We start from the raw sequence: 19,096 nt of genomic DNA on the forward strand, positions 1-19,096 counted from the left end.
TATGCATACATATAAATGAGACATCAGATAAACATGCTGAATATTGTACCAGGAAGTTAAAGAGCAGTAAAACAGCAGGCGTCCAGTCTCTGGTTCCTCATTGCAGTGTGTGTTTTTCCTCTGTGTGTGTGCTCGCATGGCTGATTCCTCTCTCAAATTATTTGCTTTAAATGCTTGAAGTTAACACAACTTTATCTGACATTTGACAGGTAGGTCGACTTATTTCCCTCGATGTTTTATGTGGTTTCCTATAGCAAATTCTTCATAAGAGTCTGTTGCGCTGTTTCAGTAAGTTAAATGTGCGATTTACACCATAACGTTTTAGCGCGTTTACTGGTTTCAGTATTTGCATAATTTTATAAAATCGATTTATTTTGTGATAGGTTTAAATAATTTGACAATTGACTGATTTGAAACCTTTCAAATCTCATTTGAAACCGTATGTTTCTGTTTCAAAAACGAGGGCAGAGCCGGTTAATTATTTTCTAGGAATAAAACACTTGAAATCTTTGGGGGAAATCCTTACAGTTTTTCCGGGAGATTAAAGATGAACTTATTAGCCTATTATATTTTCATAATTAACGATATTAATATCTCACAACGTCATAGCTAATATTTTAAAAATAATAACACGCCGCTTAATGTAAATATGCTTTTAGGCTCGTCTATGTTATTTTCAGATTTGAATAGATTATGTTTCTTGTTTAAAACAACTGAAAATAATAATCTGTTAGTGTTAGCCACAAAGCATAAAAAAGAAAAGATCTGTGGCCTCACAGGCTGTAGTGTTAAAGTCAGAAGTAGATGAGAGGTCTGCTGTGGTCTTTCCTGTCTTGTTGAACGTCCTATAAGAGAGAGAGACGCTGGTCAAAGGAGGAAGTGTGCAGCCCCATCTGCCCCTCATCTGCCATTATAGTCGTGCTACTAGTTTCCTGCTGACAGTGACAACTAAATATACACACAACAGTGTTTTAGTTGATGTTATTTAGAACCTTAAAAACCAATAAATCACATATAGTATTTAATCACTTTTGAAACATTTAAGTTACAGTAGGTTATATTTGTACAGGCAATGTATGATGCGTACTTTTGCTATCCAAGTGCTCTTACAGATGACCCTTGAGAAAAGTCCCACTGGCCAATATGGCACTGACTTGGTCAAGTGGCAACAATGTTAAACATTTCCTGAAATACCAAAGATTGCGGAAGCAATTGCTTACCAATACCGTTAAACGTCTCCCGGAGGGAAGGCAGCTTTTGATCAAAACATGATGGAAGTAGATAGAATCATGCTCGGTTATTGTGCTTCATTCTCTTTAAAGAGACCTTTTTTATTATTATTATTTTAGGGGAATTTAAGCAGTCATCTGTCTTTCAGTTTATATATTTTAATGAATCATTTAGACTATAAGTGTTTTATTTAATTTAATATACAAAGATGTGAGTTTTGCTACATATAATTATTTTAGATATATTATATAAAAGTATATTTTTAAATTACATTATAATATAAAAGTGATGTAATTCTGTGTTTTCTGTTCATTGCTTTTAAGTGCATGGCTTAAGATACGTACTAAACATGCATTTCCCCCTGATAATCCCGTTTCTGTTTCTTTACTAAAACTGTCAACTAGCATTTTTTACAAAGAACCAAAAAATACTTATCCGCATTATCATCTAGGAAAAAATGGCACATTTTTATAGAGAATTTTTTAGGTTTAAGTATGAAACTCAGTGGGGAAGTTTCCCAGACAGCGCTTATCCTAGTCCTAGTTAAAATGCATGAATTTAACAACATCTTCCACTGACATATCTTAACATATATCACTGCACTCTAAGTAAGGATGTGTTAATTTTTTACACGTTGTTTTGTGTTATCCTATTTAACACATAGTGTGTTATTTTAACACGCGTGTTATTTTAACACATATGTCAAAGTGTGTTGTTCCAAAATTAACACAGATATGTGACTAGTTAAGGGCAACACATTAAATGTGTAGTCCTTAACTAGACACAACATGTGTTGTTTTAACACATTCATTTTAAAAGGATTGTTTGTAAAACCTACTTGAATGTCCTAATATAACTAGGGCCTATTCCTGGATTAATCTTAACCCCCTCCCCAGAATCGTCTTGGTTTATCTTTATATTAAAAAAAAAGTAAAATGTGTGCACATCCAAAAAACAATTTAGGGCAGGTGCTTGATCACAAGAACTAAATAGTAAAAGAACAAAAATTTGCACAGTGCTTATACTGCTCTCAACATTTATTTAAAGACAACTTTTTGGCCAACATGGTTGAAACACTTTAATTTTTTAATGATTTTTGGCTTTTACTAATCTTTATATTAAACCATTAAGATCATTCCTCAGAGCAATAACATTTGCTGTAATAGGTTCCCAAGTTGTTTCTTATCTTCACATAGGCCATGCCCAGACTATATAGTACTCATATTACTATTATGACTTACTGTGCAGGATATTCATTATAAGGAAACAGCACCCTTATGTACTAGATGATTTGAAACATCTCCTGATCTACTTTAACGCACGTTACGCAGCATGGAGTTGATCATCATTGTATCTTAATATATGACATGATGTATTAAATTAGTTTAATGACCAAAAATATAAAAAATTAAATAAACAAAAAGAGTAGCTAATGTCATGATTGGCTGCTCCAAACTCAAAGTTAAATGTTGAAAGAGGAAGTTGTTGGATTGTGGTCCCAAATTAATGACTTAATATTTATCAATTAAGCTTTGCATTTGCATTAAGTGCAAATTAGCACCCCATGTAACATATACTCTAAAAAAATCCTGGCTTATTTTTAACCCAGCATTGGATAAAAAAGGGACAAGCCTAGCCATTGGGTTAAATTAACCCAGAAAATGCTTATATTTGACTCAACAATGGACTGTAAAAAAAATCTTTGCTGCCTTGATTTTGTTTTGTTGAATCAGCTCAGATGTACTGTTGTTTGTCTTGACAAGGGATGAGTTGCTACAGCTTATAAAATGAAGTTTTATTAACTATATTTTTTCAACTGTATTTTATAAGTTATAACAACTCATCTAGTTATAACAACTCAAGATAAATAATAGTAAGTTGAAATGACTTGTAAATCTGAGTTGATTCAACAAAAAAATTTAAGGCAGCAAATAATTTTTTACAGTGTGGGTTAAAACAACCCAGAATTTTGGGTTGAAACAACCCAGCAAAGGTTGAATTACAATCCAACGGGCTGGGCTCGTCCCTCTTTGACCCAGCACTGGGTTGAAAATAACCCCTTTTTTATAGTGTACTGATTAAAATTTACAATCTACATTAAAATCAACTGAAAAACATAAAATGCATAAACGTATAAGTAACATAATAAATAGTTACCATTATGCAATTAACCTCAATAATATTGTAATGTTATAGTTTAATACTATTTTATTATTAAATTAAATTTCCTACCTTAAATTCCTACTTTCAATACTGTATGTATTTCTACTATACAGCATTTACAGTATATATGACAGTGGTCAATCTCTTCATTTCAGGAAACATGGGTTGTAAAAAATCCAAGTTGGATGATGACCAAAATGGAGGTGTGCTTGATATGAACAAACAGCAGCCCGTACGTACTGACCAAACTCATTATGTGAGAGATCCAACCTACCGTAAGCCTCCTATAGTAAGTAGCGAGTTAGATGGGGAGCAATACCATTCAGTCTTCTGTTAAATATTAATGTTGCTGTATTGACCTGATTTGACTGTTTAGTGAAATTTAAAACAGTTTTCCTGTAGCTTAAATAGTATGCGTTGGCAATGAAAAGTTTGATTCTTAGGGATCACACATACTGATAAAAAGCTTGAAAGTGTCTCCCGGATGCATAAAGTAAAATGTAAATGTAATATTTATGACTGTCTCTTGTTTGAGGAAGCTTCATATCTGTGTTTTATTTTACAGAATAATCCAAACACAGAGCTCCTACCTGGTCAGGTGTTTCAAAAATTGGAAGGTTGGAAAATGTTTCTTAAAACTTTTGTTATATGCTTTCTGTAATATTTTTCATCATATATTTGTTTTGCTTATTAAAAATGCAGGATTGCAATGTTATACGATAATGTTGTTGTGATATATGTAAGAAATAATTGACGACAGGCCATTGAATTATTCTAAAATAATGCACACCTAAGGTAGTAAAGCGGCACAACATGAAACGGAGTGCCGTTACACCGCAGGTCTGCATTATTTTCAAATGATTCAAAGGACCGGAGTCAACTATTCCGCTTATACCACGGTTACCGCAGACATTGCTCTGGTGGTTTTTTAAAGACATTTGACAGTTCACGTGTGCATTTTTCGATAAATATTGGATACCTGTGGAATATTTCTCAACCAATCAGAATAAAGCATTCAACAGCCCCGTGGTATAAATAAATAGCATCTACATTTTGCATTACATCGTAATTGACTTAACTGACAATTAAGCCATTGGTGTTTTAAAACTGATTTACATAATAAGGAACTAGGAAGTGTAATGAGACACAACCTTTGTCCCAAAGTCATCCTAATCTCGTTGATACTTTGAAGTGTTTAGTAAACTGATCTTGTTTATATTATGCAGAGTCAGCTAAAATAGTCATCGCCCTGTACCCCTATGAAGCTATACACCCTGATGATCTAGGTTTTAAAAAAGGAGAAAAATTAAAGGTTCTAGAAGAGTGAGTATATGACATTTTTTTCTCTCTAGTTTAGTTATTTTTCTTAGCTTGGTATCATGAAAAATATTTTTTTTAGGCATGGCGAGTGGTGGAAGGCAAAATCATTGAGCACAAGAAAGGAAGGATTTATTCCATCAAACTATGTTGGACAAGCAGACACTATGGAGACAGAAGAGTAAGTTGTATCCGATACACAAATAAAATGCTTCATTTAACTTTAATACATGCATGAGTACTTGATCTTCATTCACGTGTACACTATGTAGGTGGTTTTTCAAAGACATCACTAGAAAGGATGCAGAGAGACAGCTATTAGCACCTGCTAACAAACCCGGATCTTACCTCCTACGAGAGAGTGAAACATCAAAAGGTATTTATGTTTGTGAAAAAAAGTATTGTTTTCTACATTAAATCATCTTACGTGATGTAAAGAACATTCTGTGAAAATATGTGTCTATTGAATTGGCTAGCGTAATTTCGTTAAAGCCTCAGAAATGGTCGCATGATTTATGTTAAAGGAACATACTGAGCATCTGATGTGAAAACATTAATTAAACTCGATATCTAACCAAAAAATAAAAATATAAATGGACGTTTGTCATTGTGTTTTGCCATTGGATGGTATTCAGAGTAATATTTCCCATAATGCATTGGAAAACTACAGTATCCTACTGTACTTTACTTATGCAGAAAAAACTGTTGAAAATACATTAATAATACTGTTGAAACAACAAATCTACAATAACATACTGTAAGCAATTTATACAGTAAGAAACTGTTGAGAAAAACAGCAAAAAACTGTTAAAACAACAAAAATTATTTACAGTGTTGATATAATTAATATTGACTGAGTAAGGCCATGTCAAAGATTGAAATGAGTGAATCAAACTTTGATGCCCCTAATCTTAGATTATGAGATGTTAGCCTGGATTTTACAGGAAATTCCCATTTGTTTTTACCCTGAGGGTGAAAGAAAATTTGTAACAACACACTGAACTGTTGTTGTTATTCAGGAAGTTATTCGCTGTCGATTAGAGACAAGGATGCTCAGGGGTCAGACGTTGTTAAACATTACAAGATCAGATCCCTGGATAATGGCGGCTACTACATATCTCCAAAAATTACATTCACTGACATCAGCAGCATGATTAAACATTACCACAGTAAGTTTTATATTAACATTATCTGTAAAACATTTTCCAAACTTTCTTCTTGCAAATTTATACACATCACAATGTTTTCTCATAGAACAAGCAGATGGACTGTGTCGAAAGTTAGAGAAATGTTGCGAGAAGCCCAAAGCACAAAAACCGTGGGACAAAGATGCCTGGGAAATCTCCAAAGAATCCATTAAGATGGTGAAGAAGCTTGGAGCAGGGCAGTTTGGCGAGGTCTGGATGGGTGAGTTAAGAAAATGAAAGCTTGTATGCTTGACAATGATTTACATAAATCTGTTAAATTGCTTAATTTTATAAACATGCCTTTGCTTATAATGTTACTCTCGCTGAGCTTTATTTAAATTCTGTCAGTATCTTCTCTACGCATTATATTGATCGTCTTGATCTATAGAGTCCAAAGCACACATCATGTAGGTTTAATTTTACGATCTCATTCTTTGAGCTATAAAAGTGTGTGTGGTGACACGCATTCAAATTTCAAGTCTTCCTGCTGTGTATTCGGGAATGAATGGCCCCTATAGTGTGGATTGATAGCACACACACACATGACCTGCTCTTATCAGTAAGATCTGAAGAGGAAACTGCTATGCAATTGACGCAGGATTTGCATTTGGATTTTGTCATTTATGTCCCTCTTTCCCGTTAAGCCGACATGATGAATTGCAGGAAGCAGTCTTTGCAAATATACAAATGGATCTTGGCCGCCCCTTGCTTCCGTTACAATTCTGTGACCTTGTTGGCACTGTTGGCACAGCACTATTATCTCTTAAGTCTCTATGTTGACTGAAACTGTATGGAAAAGCTTAATTCTATTTGTTGTTGTTTATTCGCAACAAAATGTTTAGCCAGGTTACAGAACTTTACTGGACTGAACTGTTAAGATGATCATTTGGGTATCTTGTGTATTTCATCTTATCATCATCTTATCATTCATTTAAGACAAAACATTTTGGGGTGGTTTCCCAGACAGGGATTAGACTAGTCCAAGACTAAAGTAAATGTAAGAGCTGTCCAAACTGAAAAAAGCTTGCACTGACATATCTTAAAATACATCAATGCCCTTTGTTTTGCCTCAAAATGCACAAAAGTAATGTTTTTAGTAAGGCATGCTTGTTAAAACTAGTTAAATTTCCTAATAAAACTAAGGCCTAGGTTTAAAATAATCCCTGTCCGGGAAACCACCCCTAAGAGGTGACTTATCCTAGGCCCTAACTAAAATCCATGTTTGATCTGCCTTAATTTAAAAACACCAATTGTTTTGTTTCAAGATGCACACCGGTATTGTTTTTTCTAAGTTTTGTTTGGAAAAAAATACTTAAATATCCTAATATGACTAAGGCCTAGTCCTGGATTATCTAAACCCTGACTGGGAAACCACCCCGATATGTTTCCTTGTTTATAAGTCATTTTGCATAAAACGTCATACGGGTCTTTTTTATTATTTAGAGCTACACATCATCAAAGTTGAATAAATAAGCTTTCCGTTGCTGTGTGGTTTGTTAGGATAGGGCAATATATGGCTGAGATACAACTATTCCAAAATCTGGATTTTGGGTGAAATATATATATATATATATATATATATATATATATATATATATATATATATATATATATATATATATATATATATATATATATATATAAATCCATTTTGACTAATTTCGGTAAAAACATGTTTTCTATACCAATTTCTTTAGGTTATAATAACATAAAAAATTCTAATCCATCATTTTATTTTCAAAGATTTATTATAAAAACTGATTTTTTTTCCGCAAAATGCAATAAATCCATGACAAGTGTTTTTTCGCACATCACACATGTTCGAAATGCTATAAATCCATTTAATCTATCCATAAATGTGCATTCATCTTTGCCATGTTATATTCATTTAGTTGACTAGTGGTATACACTGATTGAAAAATAAACATTAATGGCATTGATCAAAACACTTTGTCATGTTAAGAACACTGTCATTGTTGAGGTTATACTTGGGACGTCGTCACTGAACTTTTTGTCACAGCCATCAGCTGTAAATGTTTTGATCCTGCTCGATTTTTGTTGGCTTCACGTAAAATAATGTAAAGTTTTTCATAAGATCCGCTGGGGTCAATGTGTTAGCATGACAGACTCTTGATGCTGTCAGGAGAACAAGCATATAGCCGGCATTTTCCATCTCCCGAGTTCCTTTTGCATAAATTATTAGATGTTGATGTCTTACGTTTCTTTTCCATCACAGAAAACCACCACAGGTTTATTAATGCCATTAAAGTATTATTTTGTTTTTGTTTGTTTGTTGATCACGAAGTGCAAGATGAGGAAAACTAGGATTCCGTGTGTATTCAATGCGCGGAATGGTGCGCTGTGATTTGTTGAGCGGATTTATTGCATTCCAATAACACGGTGGATATTAAAATTATTAGTAAAATTAAGAATTTACTTTTAAATACTGACCTGATACAATACAGATTTTTTCAGTAACTCATTTTTTTAACACTCTGGGGCGTTTATGACGTTTATCGCGTTTTGGAATCAAACTCTTCATACATATATAAATGTAAAAGAAAAATCAATAATTTTGGACGCATACAATGTATTGTTGGCTATTATTACTAAAAATATACCCGTGCGATTGAAAACTGGTTTTATGGTCCAGGGTCACATATGTAAACGTAAACCTTGTAACTTGTAAATCCTGATTTCTTTGTTGTCGTAAACATCGCCTACCAAATAATCTACTCGAATAACGTACAACGTATAGCCAAGTAATACTAACACCTTTGTTTCTTATCAGTCATCCTTGTTGTTCCTCACTCAAGAACTAAATACAAAAACATTATGGGGCGGTTTCCCGGACAGGTTTTAGATTAATCCAGGACTAGGCCTTAGTTATATTAGGACATTTAAGTAGTTTTTACAATCAAACATTACAAAAAAACAATACATGTGTGCATCTTGGCAGCTCAAACACACATTTTAGTCTGGGACGATAAGTCCTGTCCAGGAAACCCCCCCCCCCTAAGATTTTTAAGTTGCTTTAAAACAATGTGCACTGTAAAATGTGCTTTGATTCGACTGGATAGTGCACAAATTGTGTGATGGATTAGTGTGCATAATAGGTATTGAAGTCGCCTATAAAACAAGGAAATGCTGTTTAAAAGAAACAAAGGATGAGCTTGCGTGTTCAAAGTTGAGAAATAAATTTGATGTCATTTCACTTCTCTTTGGTTAGTTACTGTGTTTCACTTTAGCGGTGCTGTGTCATCAGTTCTGAGAAGTGTTGGGCTTATGGACAGCTGTGAGTTACATAAGACCTCTGGTGAGAAAGTGTGAGGATTCAGTGTCACATACTATTAAAGTTTTTTTACAGCTCTGCCAATAGATGCGCCCAAAAGTTTGTGATTCTTGCTAAGTTTTTGTGATCTAACTGGTCCCATTCAACAATGAAACCATTTGAACAGGAATGATTATCATTATAAGCAGTGAAACGTTATCTTTTTTATTTATCTGTTTGGTTTGCAGCTTACTACAATAACAGCACAAAAGTGGCGGTGAAAACACTGAAGCCGGGCACAATGTCAGTGGAGGCTTTCCTAGAGGAGGCAAACCTTATGAAAACCTTACAGCATGATAGACTGGTGCGCCTTTATGCAGTGGTCACCAAAACTGAGCCCATCTACATCATCACTGAATTCATGGCAAATGGTAAAGAAATTAATAGAAAGCTATTATAAATAATTTACTATAGATATTACATTTTATGTTGATAACATTTTAATGTCTTTGTCTGTTTGTTGTTGTTTCCTCGTGTCTTTAAAGTGATGATAATGTTTTTTTTTCCTGGCAGGAAGCTTATTGGACTTTTTGAAAAGTGACACAGGCTCCAAAACACAGTTACCAAAGCTAATAGATTTTTCAGCGCAGGTAAATAACTTCCTACACTTTAAAAACTGCTGGCTTGCTTTAACCCATGGTTGATCCCAGAGGCATGCCCATTCAAACTGAGGGGGCACATGTTTTTTTGTTGTTGTTGTTGTTGTTGTTGTTTCGAGGGAAATGGATTTTGCATGCAACCTCAAAATCAAAGAGGCTCTCATTAATCTGCTATTTGACTTTTAATCTGTTTAATATGCACAATATTATCAATTCTGTGCTGCATCCTTGTCACTTTTCCGTTTTGATAGTGTTTTGATCGTGTTAGCCTACATTACTTTATTCTGGCGGCAGACGCTGCAGACAGCGCAGTCGCAGACGTCATCAGCGTCTGAGCGCGCTCACAAGATCTTTGTTGTTGCTGCTGCATTTTGCTATCTGAGGAATTAAAACGTGTAAGAAACGCTCACAACATTTCCAAACCCCATACGGTAATGTGCAGTTAACCTCCTCTGTGTAGAAAATGTATGGTTTAAAATGTGACAGTCTAGACGTTATATTAGTAGATTTCTAGATTCATCTTGGTACAACGCCAAAGTTCGCCAGAGTTCACGGGGGCGTGGAATCACACATGTTGCATATAAGGGAAAATTTAATGCAAAAATACGTTCCTCTATTAATTTTATCTAAAAAAAAATTTTATCTTTATTGAACATTAAAGTCAGTCACATAGCTATAGCTCATTTCATTTTCGTTATACTTTACGGATTTAAAATTACATTAATTTTATAGGATAATGCAGTTGTTCTGAAAAATGCATTAATGCCACACTTAAACTAGTAATTTATTAAAACTTACATTTATAAAACATGCCGTTTCAGATGTAAATATGATACCAATATGTCATTATTCCGATTAAATAGTATTTGATAAGTTAGTCAACACTTTTGTTTTGGAGGTTTTTGCATGAAAGCAGGGGTGTTCAGATTGTTAGAAATGTAAGTGCCATGGAAAAGACTAAAAACTCTATATTTCCTTTGATGTCTGTGTATGCACAAATTTCTGTGAGCTGTGCACACTGTGCCTCCTTAAAAAAATTGGTGCATGACGCCCCTGGTTGATCCAAATTTGGCCATTCTCTATGGCAGTGGTTCTCAAACTGGACCGCAAGATTTATAATGAGATTTTATAAAATACATGAATTTACCATAAATTTTGTGTAATTAAACCTCAGAAAAACAAGGCTACTAACCAACAGCACTAAATTGTATAATCATGTTTAGTATGGGTTTTGTGGACTTATTTCAAATTTAGCTTTATCAAAAACTCAGCATAAACATTTTTCTCTCAAAAATAAAAACACGTACATACATGTTGCTCATATAATATTGTAGCCAAGTTTGTGCTGAATACAGCGTTATGAGACTTTGCCATTATTATGTTTTTAAGCTATTGAAAAAAGCACAAATGTCAGTGCAGGTCAAAACGTACTCAAGGATGCCTTAGGTGACCCCAGAGAGATAGTTTTGTTTAATTCAAATGTTATTTTTAAAAATGTTTTATGTCATACTTTTTTGGGGGGGGGGACAAACTAAAGATGCTGAAAAGGTTTGAGAATGACTGCTCTATGGGGCAGTTTCCTGGACAGGGTTTGTCCCAGACTGAAATGCATGAATGAGTTGCCATAATTTAAAAACTAAATTAAAAAACTGTACAAGGTGTGTTAAAATTAAAGCAGCTCAAACATGCATTTTAGTCTGGGATTACGATAAATCCTGTCCGGGAAACCATCCCTATATGTTAACTTAACCCGGCGGTTGATTTTTATAGATATAGCTGATGTTACTTCAGCTTTTTTGTGTGTGATGTCACATTTTCCATTAGTTGAAGAAAAAGAGGAAGTTTTTTTCTGTGGTAACTTCGAAACTAAGAATAAGCATGGCAATTTTTTTATTCTAGAATAAAAAATCACATTATACACACACAAAGGCATAATTTTAACATGAAACATAAATAACGTGAAAACTGTCAATCTGCGGTAACCTGTGTAATGAATTGTAGAAAGCAATATATCACTAGTTATGGGTCAATATACTGTATATTTTTATAGTAAAGGCTACTTAAAGTCAAAACTATTCATATAAATTACATATTTAAAGGCTTTCTCTATGACTGTTGTGTTTATTTAAATGCTTAGGGTTTTTCCAGTGTGTCCAAACATTCTAGTAGGTTTTGTGAATTTGTCTTTTTTTACTTCTGGTAAAACCACACCAAATGGTAAAGTTGCACATCCTGTTACAGAGAGTGAAAGAGGATGCAAATGGGGAAGTGATACATCAACATTTTCCCTGTGTTAAAGCAACTTCTACAGTGGCTTGTGCAGCTAAAATTAACCAACTACACCCTGTCCAGAAGTGGAAAAAAACCCACAAATGGTTACTTCACTGTCTAGATCAGGGATCTCCAGTCTACCGTCCTGCAGATTTTAGCTTCAACCCCAATCAAGGTGTTTACAGACAGGTGTGTTGGAACTGAAGTCTGCAGGAAAGATTTTTTAAACTTAACACGTTCCTGTAGTGTGTGAAGTGCCGCTATGTGGTCATGACAGCACACAACGCACCACCATCAGATTAACTGATTGGAGAACACAGGAAATCGCAGAGTTCGGCCAATGTTTCTCACGGTCAAACGTGACTTCACAGTAAACAAATATAGCGAACACTGGGCATAAAGAAATGGCATTAATACAACGGACTGCTGATCTCACTTTGGACTGTGCCTGCTGCGCCATGTAGTTGTTATGGTTTCATCTTTCTTAACCTCGCTTTCTGATTGGGTACACTTTTAGACTTTTTATTGTATATAGGCGTTGCTGTAACTGCCCCATTACAGTGCCATAACTGTACATGTTTTTTACAGTGTGATGCCTTTACCGCAGTTCCTTTTTACAGTATAATACCCTTACTGTAACCTAGTTTAAAGAAATATTGCCTTGAAGGGGAATCAAACCCAGGTCGCCCATGTCATAGGTCCATAACAATACCACAGTCTCACTTGATGAAAATTACTCGCTACACTCCCTAAGTAGCCTCTCCTGTCACTCTCCCGACACTCCGAGGAGCCAAATCTTGGCGTCACTAGTGTTTTGAAGTCTTGAGGTCAAATTAAAATCTGACGGTCAAGCATTTATCCATATTCCCTTTCTTGTTTCTATCTACAATTCTCAATAAATTATTTACACTGCTGAAAAACAATTCACATTTTGAAATTTGCTTTACTGCTAAAAGCATAACAAATAAAATGTATTTCATTTCATAGATATATTTTATTTTTCCATTTTATATGCTTTTATAACCGAATAAACAAACATTCAACTACAGTAGCACTACTGCTGTTGTTTTACAGGAGTCTACCGCAAATTAAAAACATAGAGTAAATCACTGTAAATTAAATGTTAATACCCATAATGCAATTCATATTACAGTAATGAACTGGAAAAGAAACTTATGGTATTTTACTGGGCATTTTGTGGTAAGTAACTGTAGAAATTACAGTTAAGTCAAACAGTGTATCATTTTGTTTTTACGTGACAATCTACAGCGTGCGTTCTGATCGTAAAGATGTTGATTTGCGATCAGAGCGGCCCCGACGTGCTTCCGAGCAGATTCAGACGCTCTTAACACACCGGGCACCAAAGGAAAATTTAGTAAGATAATCGGTGCAACCACAAAGACGATCGAGACTTTACCTACACTGTAAAAAAATTCCATAGGAATTACAGTGTTATTGCAGCTGGGTTGCCGGTAACTTACCGTAGATTTAAATTTATGTTATTTACTGGCAACATTTTGTTCAAAGTGAAATGAACATTAAGCTTTTACAAGTCTTGGTCTTTACAGAGTAAAACTAAAAAACAGCATCAAGCAAAGCATTCTGGGAAACAAAATCTGAAGCAAAAAACTGAAAAAGGTTGATGATGATTTCTGGTTCTCGGAATGCTTTGCATGGGGCGGTTATTATATGGTTTTATTCTGTAAACATAAAGACTTGTTGATAGTTGATATTTATTTACCTTTGAACAAACTCTTGCCAGTAAATAACATAAATTTAAATCTACGGTAAATTACCGTTTTTACAGTGTAGGATTGTCGTAATTGGGAAAATCTGCCCAAATTCAGCCCAATTATCTTGTGGTGTGTACCCAGCTTTACCAGGAGCAGGGTTGGAGACACCTGATCTAGATTTTGTACTCTTTGATGTAGCACTACACATTTTTTCATGGACATCATGTTAACATTGGGACTGTCTTTGCTTAGTTATAGTTGAAGAGAACTGTTAAATCAATGCCAAAATTATGGATTTATTGGCCAACACACAACTAATTAAATGTATACGTTAAATGTCACTTTGGATAAATGTGCCAAATGCATAACTGTTTTTTAAATGTTTTTGGGTGTATCTTTGCAGATAGCAGAAGGTATGGCCTACATCGAGAAGAAGAATTATATTCACCGAGACTTGAGAGCAGCTAACGTGTTGGTTTCAGAGAGTCTATTGTGCAAAATAGCTGATTTTGGCCTGGCCCGAGTTATTGAGGATGACCAATATACAGCCAGAGAGGGTGAGCTTTTCTTCCATTAGTGGTCAAATTAAACAAATTCAACATCTTATTAAGTTTCTGAATGTATTCTGTATTTTAGGAGCAAAGTTTCCCATTAAATGGACGGCACCTGAGGCAATCAACTATGGCTCTTTCACCATTAAATCAGATATGTGGTCTTTTGGAGTTCTCCTCTATGAGATTATAACATATGGAAAAATCCCTTATCCAGGTAATTAATGTGTGTTTTTGATTTAGTATGAGTTGAATCAAAGCATTGTGAGACATCAGTATGCTATACAGTACAAACTATCAGGAGAGAGCTGCAGTGTGGTGATGAATCAATCTCCTTTGTCGCCATCTACTGGTGTAACTCTATTAAATAAGTTTAGGATATTAGTTCCAGTCAAGTGATGGTTGTTGACTTTGAATATTTCTCCAGGCATGAGTAATAGTGAGGTCATGAGCTCTATCCAGAGAGGCTACCGGATGCCCCGCCCTGAAAGCTGCCCGCCTGAACTTTATGACATCATGAACTCTTGTTGGAAGAATAAACCGGAGGACCGTCCCACATTTGACTATATTCAGAGTGTACTGGATGACTTTTACACAGCCACTGAGGGCCAGTACCAGCAGCAACCATGAGCCTGCACAGCCGTTTTCACCATCTTTGTACTGTTTCATGACGATCAATGATTTATCTGTAGATTTATGTATTAATATGTAACTAATTGATTCATTTAATCAGTCTGCTTACTTTTAAGTAAGAAAGGTTAATATTTTCTACCTCTGCTTCAAATTGAAGTTTTAATTGCCTGTTTTGCTCTTATCCTTTAATATTTCACACTTTAGTGGCTATGTTTGCAAACAATTTTTGCAATGAAAATATATCATTAAAATATATACAGTCAATGTACAAACACCTTGCAGAATCTGCAAAATGTAATCGATGAAAAATCGATGTTTGGTTTTAAATTTAATACTGCATTGAATATGTTCTTCCAAGTAAGATGTTTACATACAGTCCACAACGCACATTAATAATATTAATTAAATATTAAAATTGTTTTTATGATTTGTCCCCTGTTTAAGATACAAATTCCCAGCTGTAAATGTAGCTTTATGTATGCTTGTGGGCTCTCAAGACCAAATGTGGAATATAAATGTTTGACCTGAGCCATTAAACTGCCCACTGGTCTTCAAAAAATCCTCCAGGCTCTTTATGTATGTAAACTGTAAACCTCTGTTATGTTAAACAGCTTATTCAGGGCAGTACTAAATAAAAAACAAACTACACTTTTTATAATTCATCCATTTAATTATTAACATTTTGCCGATTCTGCAAGCATTTATAACTCCAACTGTATATATTAAACCATGCAATGCAATAACAAGGATTAATCCTATTATTTACACACATGTACATATTTTTTAGTTTAGCTTTGTTTTAAATAACAAAGGCAAGATGAAATCCATGCACTGCAAACCAAGTGTGCACGAGCACAAGACATTCAGTTGTTTAAAAGCTTTGTTTGTATTTTCAGGCAGTTTAAAATACAAAAAAATCATACTTTACTTAAAAATTACAGAGTTATATATTTTTAATAAATGTAATGTGTAATTAAGTCTTTGAATTGCACCTGCCTCAGATTAATAATACACACGTACTCAAAGTACATTTTGTAAATTGTCTAGTAACATAATAAAATGAATCTTTCGTGATTAAATTAATGATTGTGTAAAATGCTGCATTATAGTATAAGTGAAAGTAGCCCAAACTGGAAATGTAACCTCTGCATTTAACCCATCTGAGTTGTAAACACAAATACACCCAGAGCAAAGCGAGTATGACTACGTACTTATAAACAAAGAGTTTAAAGAGGCAAATTTTATCTATTTGTTTTAGAAGGTTTGGTGAAACCAGCTGAACATATTAAGAGTCTTTATAAAATCACAGGAAAGGCTTCATCATTTATCAACTATATTCATCTTAAGTGACACAGAATGTAATGCTTGCACAGCATAATTAGATTTACAATTATTTATTATGTCTGAGATCTGCTTAGTCCTGTGTAGAGTCCAGCACATTTGTGTCTAACCTGGACAAAGAAAAATAAGAGAAAAGTTCAAGAAAAAAGTAAGAGATGAACAGGTGCCCCTGTCTGACATCATTTTGGATTAAACTATTCTGTGATGTAAGACCTCCTGTAATAGGGTGATTCTCACGAAACCATTGAAACACCACGGCACTAATGATTTTAGCTTTAATATGTGTAATATAGTAACATTAAAAAGCATCAGAATTAACACAATACTGTGTTCTACCTTGCACAATGTGTGATTTCAACATAAGAATTTATAATTGTAAATTTTATCTCCTTTTCTGCTGAAATTCTCATTACCGCAATGTGTCCGGCTGTGTTTGAACATGCATAATGTTGTAATTTAATCAAATTAACACAAAAATATTAAGATAAAAAATAAATGGATGTTTTGCTAGACTACTTTAGATGACAAAAAAAAATATTTACTGAATATTCATGTATAATAATAATGAAGAAAAATTAGGAAAATTATGTGTCCATGCCTGATGTTCTCATGCTCCGCAACACTTTTTGAGAACAGTTTAAGCACACATACAGAATTTTAATAAAGTTTGATTTTGAGTGACCAAGCACATGGACCAGTTACTTCAAGATGGCTACCAGGTAAGATCATTTTTTTTACAGTTAATTAGAAATATTGTCTTGTCAGAATGCTTACACGACATTTTGATTATCATTACCGCAACAGATGCTTATTAAATGTTAATTTAATTAATAGAAGCAAAAAAATTTGATTTTAAATCCATGTGCAGAATCTCCAAATTATGTTCTTTCAGGTTTGTCATGTCATTTTGAAAATATGTCAGTGTTGATGTTTTCTGACTGTTGCGGTAATGAGATTTTTTAGGCCTAGTTTTTTAAATTATGTTACAAAAAGTGTTAAATGATAAGTAAAAGTTTTTAAATTAATGTTCCCATTTACTCCAGACTTTGTTTTTCAATGTCTGGTGGGAAAAAAGGTAAATTTAAGCAATTTTTACATTTTCATGCTTGACATTTTTAAAACCAAGTTTTCGTGAGAATCACCCAATAGAGCCAGACTGATTTATAGTTTTGCACATTTTTTCAGCCGATATCATCCTGTCGCAGATATCTGTAATTGGTGTATATGCAGAAGATATAAGGTCACATGACTGACAACTAACAATTGGTCTCTGATCAATCAATCACAACAAAGACATGAACCCTAAATTAATATATTTTGCACTGTTAAAATACTTGCACTTTTTTTACAAGATTTAATTGTTTTTTTACACGAAAATAGTTGGGAAAACAGTCACTGTAAACGCCGACATCCACTCCATTGGCACCTTCCTCTCATCAATGCTGCCCTCTGTAAGTGAGGAACAAACATGTTGAGGACATTGTGTTAGAAAAGTAATTAAATGAGAAACACTCGTGAACACACACAAATACTCTACGTTTAAGTGTCTGTACATACTCACTTTCTGATTTTTGGAAAAGTCTCGTCTCTTTCTTTACATCCGCACAGACAGCCACTGAATTGTGTGAGTGACTGCCTGCACTTGGTGGTTTTTATCAATCAATCAATCAATCTTTTTTTACAGACTCAAGGTCAAGATAAAAAAAGAAAAAACAAGACAATAAGACATAAACAACCCACAGCATCCACCACACACACACACACAATAAAAAGTTACAAAATACAACAATACCAATGTCTTCACAGCTTAGACTGATACTGTGTAGTACTAACCCCAATATTCGATAGACCCACAATAATCTCATTTTGAATTATTTAGCCGACAGTTAAATCTATACATAGGATTTTGTAACATTGCTTTAAAAGTGATTATTCTAGCACAAACATTTCACTTGCACTATGTCATCTACTCTGAGGGTCTCTTTAGTTGAATTCTCATTGCATCATTATAAGCTACCTGCAGTTTCTGTGCTAAATGTTCAATATTAGTTGAACCACAGATAAGCAGTATAAAGTGTTGTACAATATGCCTTCGCCTCATCTTCACCTCATATGTAAAAGTATATTAGCCTGCATATACATCATATTCCGTTGTCTTTCAATATCCTCATCGTCTTTCATGCGTTCATGTGATAAAATGTCCAAGGTATTTTACTACTTTCGCGGACACACTAAGATTCTTATTAGACATCCTTAGTTCTGCAAATCGTAACAGCAGTCTTATCAAGAGGAAGATTAAATTAAATATCATGTTCAAGACCATAATCAAAATATTCCCAATCATACACCCAGTTTACAAGCTTTCAAACATTCAGATAGATCATCCATGTAAAAATTAACACCATTGCTAACCCCAAAAAGGGCAGAGACTTTATGTCTGCCCCATTTTACTTGCATCATCTCACAATATATTCTGACACCCCTCTTTGCCTCATTTTTAAAAATAACTTTCCATGGTTAACCTGATCAAAAGCTTTAGATGCATCAATGAAGCTCATAAAGACTGATGAGTTTTTATCGCTATACTTGTTTACTATTTCCTTTAATGCATAGATGCAAAGATCAGTATCATGTTTAGCCTTAAATCCAAACTGGTTGTCTGTAGAAATCAAAAACACAATATTTTTTCCAACACTTTAGACAGGATAGATAAAGCTATTGATATATATAAATTATCTAA

The 19,096-nt window shown here is 34.1% G+C and overlaps 1 protein-coding gene and 1 long non-coding RNA gene across 3 annotated transcripts; one reads left to right on the plus strand and one right to left on the minus strand.

Moving 5' to 3' along the window:
- Positions 1-3: 3 nt before the first annotated feature.
- lyn (LYN proto-oncogene, Src family tyrosine kinase) lies at positions 4-15,764 on the plus strand. 2 transcript variants are annotated; one of them, XM_055202090.2, is made up of 13 exons: positions 4-209; positions 3,549-3,625; positions 3,959-4,010; positions 4,620-4,716; positions 4,793-4,891; positions 4,983-5,086; positions 5,730-5,879; positions 5,965-6,117; positions 9,417-9,599; positions 9,742-9,818; positions 14,235-14,388; positions 14,468-14,599; positions 14,810-15,764. In XM_055202090.2, exons 2-13 carry the CDS (start codon positions 3,554-3,556, stop codon positions 15,010-15,012), a joined length of 1,476 nt encoding a protein of 491 aa, XP_055058065.1. In that variant the 5' UTR covers positions 4-209; positions 3,549-3,553; the 3' UTR covers positions 15,013-15,764. The 2 variants fall into 2 exon arrangements, with proteins under 2 accessions (XP_055058065.1, XP_055058064.1); XM_055202089.2 differs by having other exon boundaries at positions 10-209; positions 3,549-3,682.
- A 476-nt stretch (positions 15,765-16,240) lies between these two features.
- Positions 16,241-18,163, minus strand: LOC129442188 (uncharacterized). Its single transcript, XR_012372926.1, has 3 exons — positions 17,918-18,163; positions 17,727-17,805; positions 16,241-16,466 (listed from the first exon to the last, which is right to left on the minus strand). It is a non-coding gene; the product is annotated as an uncharacterized lncRNA (long non-coding RNA).
- Positions 18,164-19,096: the final 933 nt, after the last annotated feature.

The sequence above is a fragment of the Misgurnus anguillicaudatus genome, chromosome 2, assembly GCF_027580225.2.
Source record: "Misgurnus anguillicaudatus chromosome 2, ASM2758022v2, whole genome shotgun sequence".
NCBI lineage: Eukaryota > Metazoa > Chordata > Actinopteri > Cypriniformes > Cobitidae > Misgurnus > Misgurnus anguillicaudatus.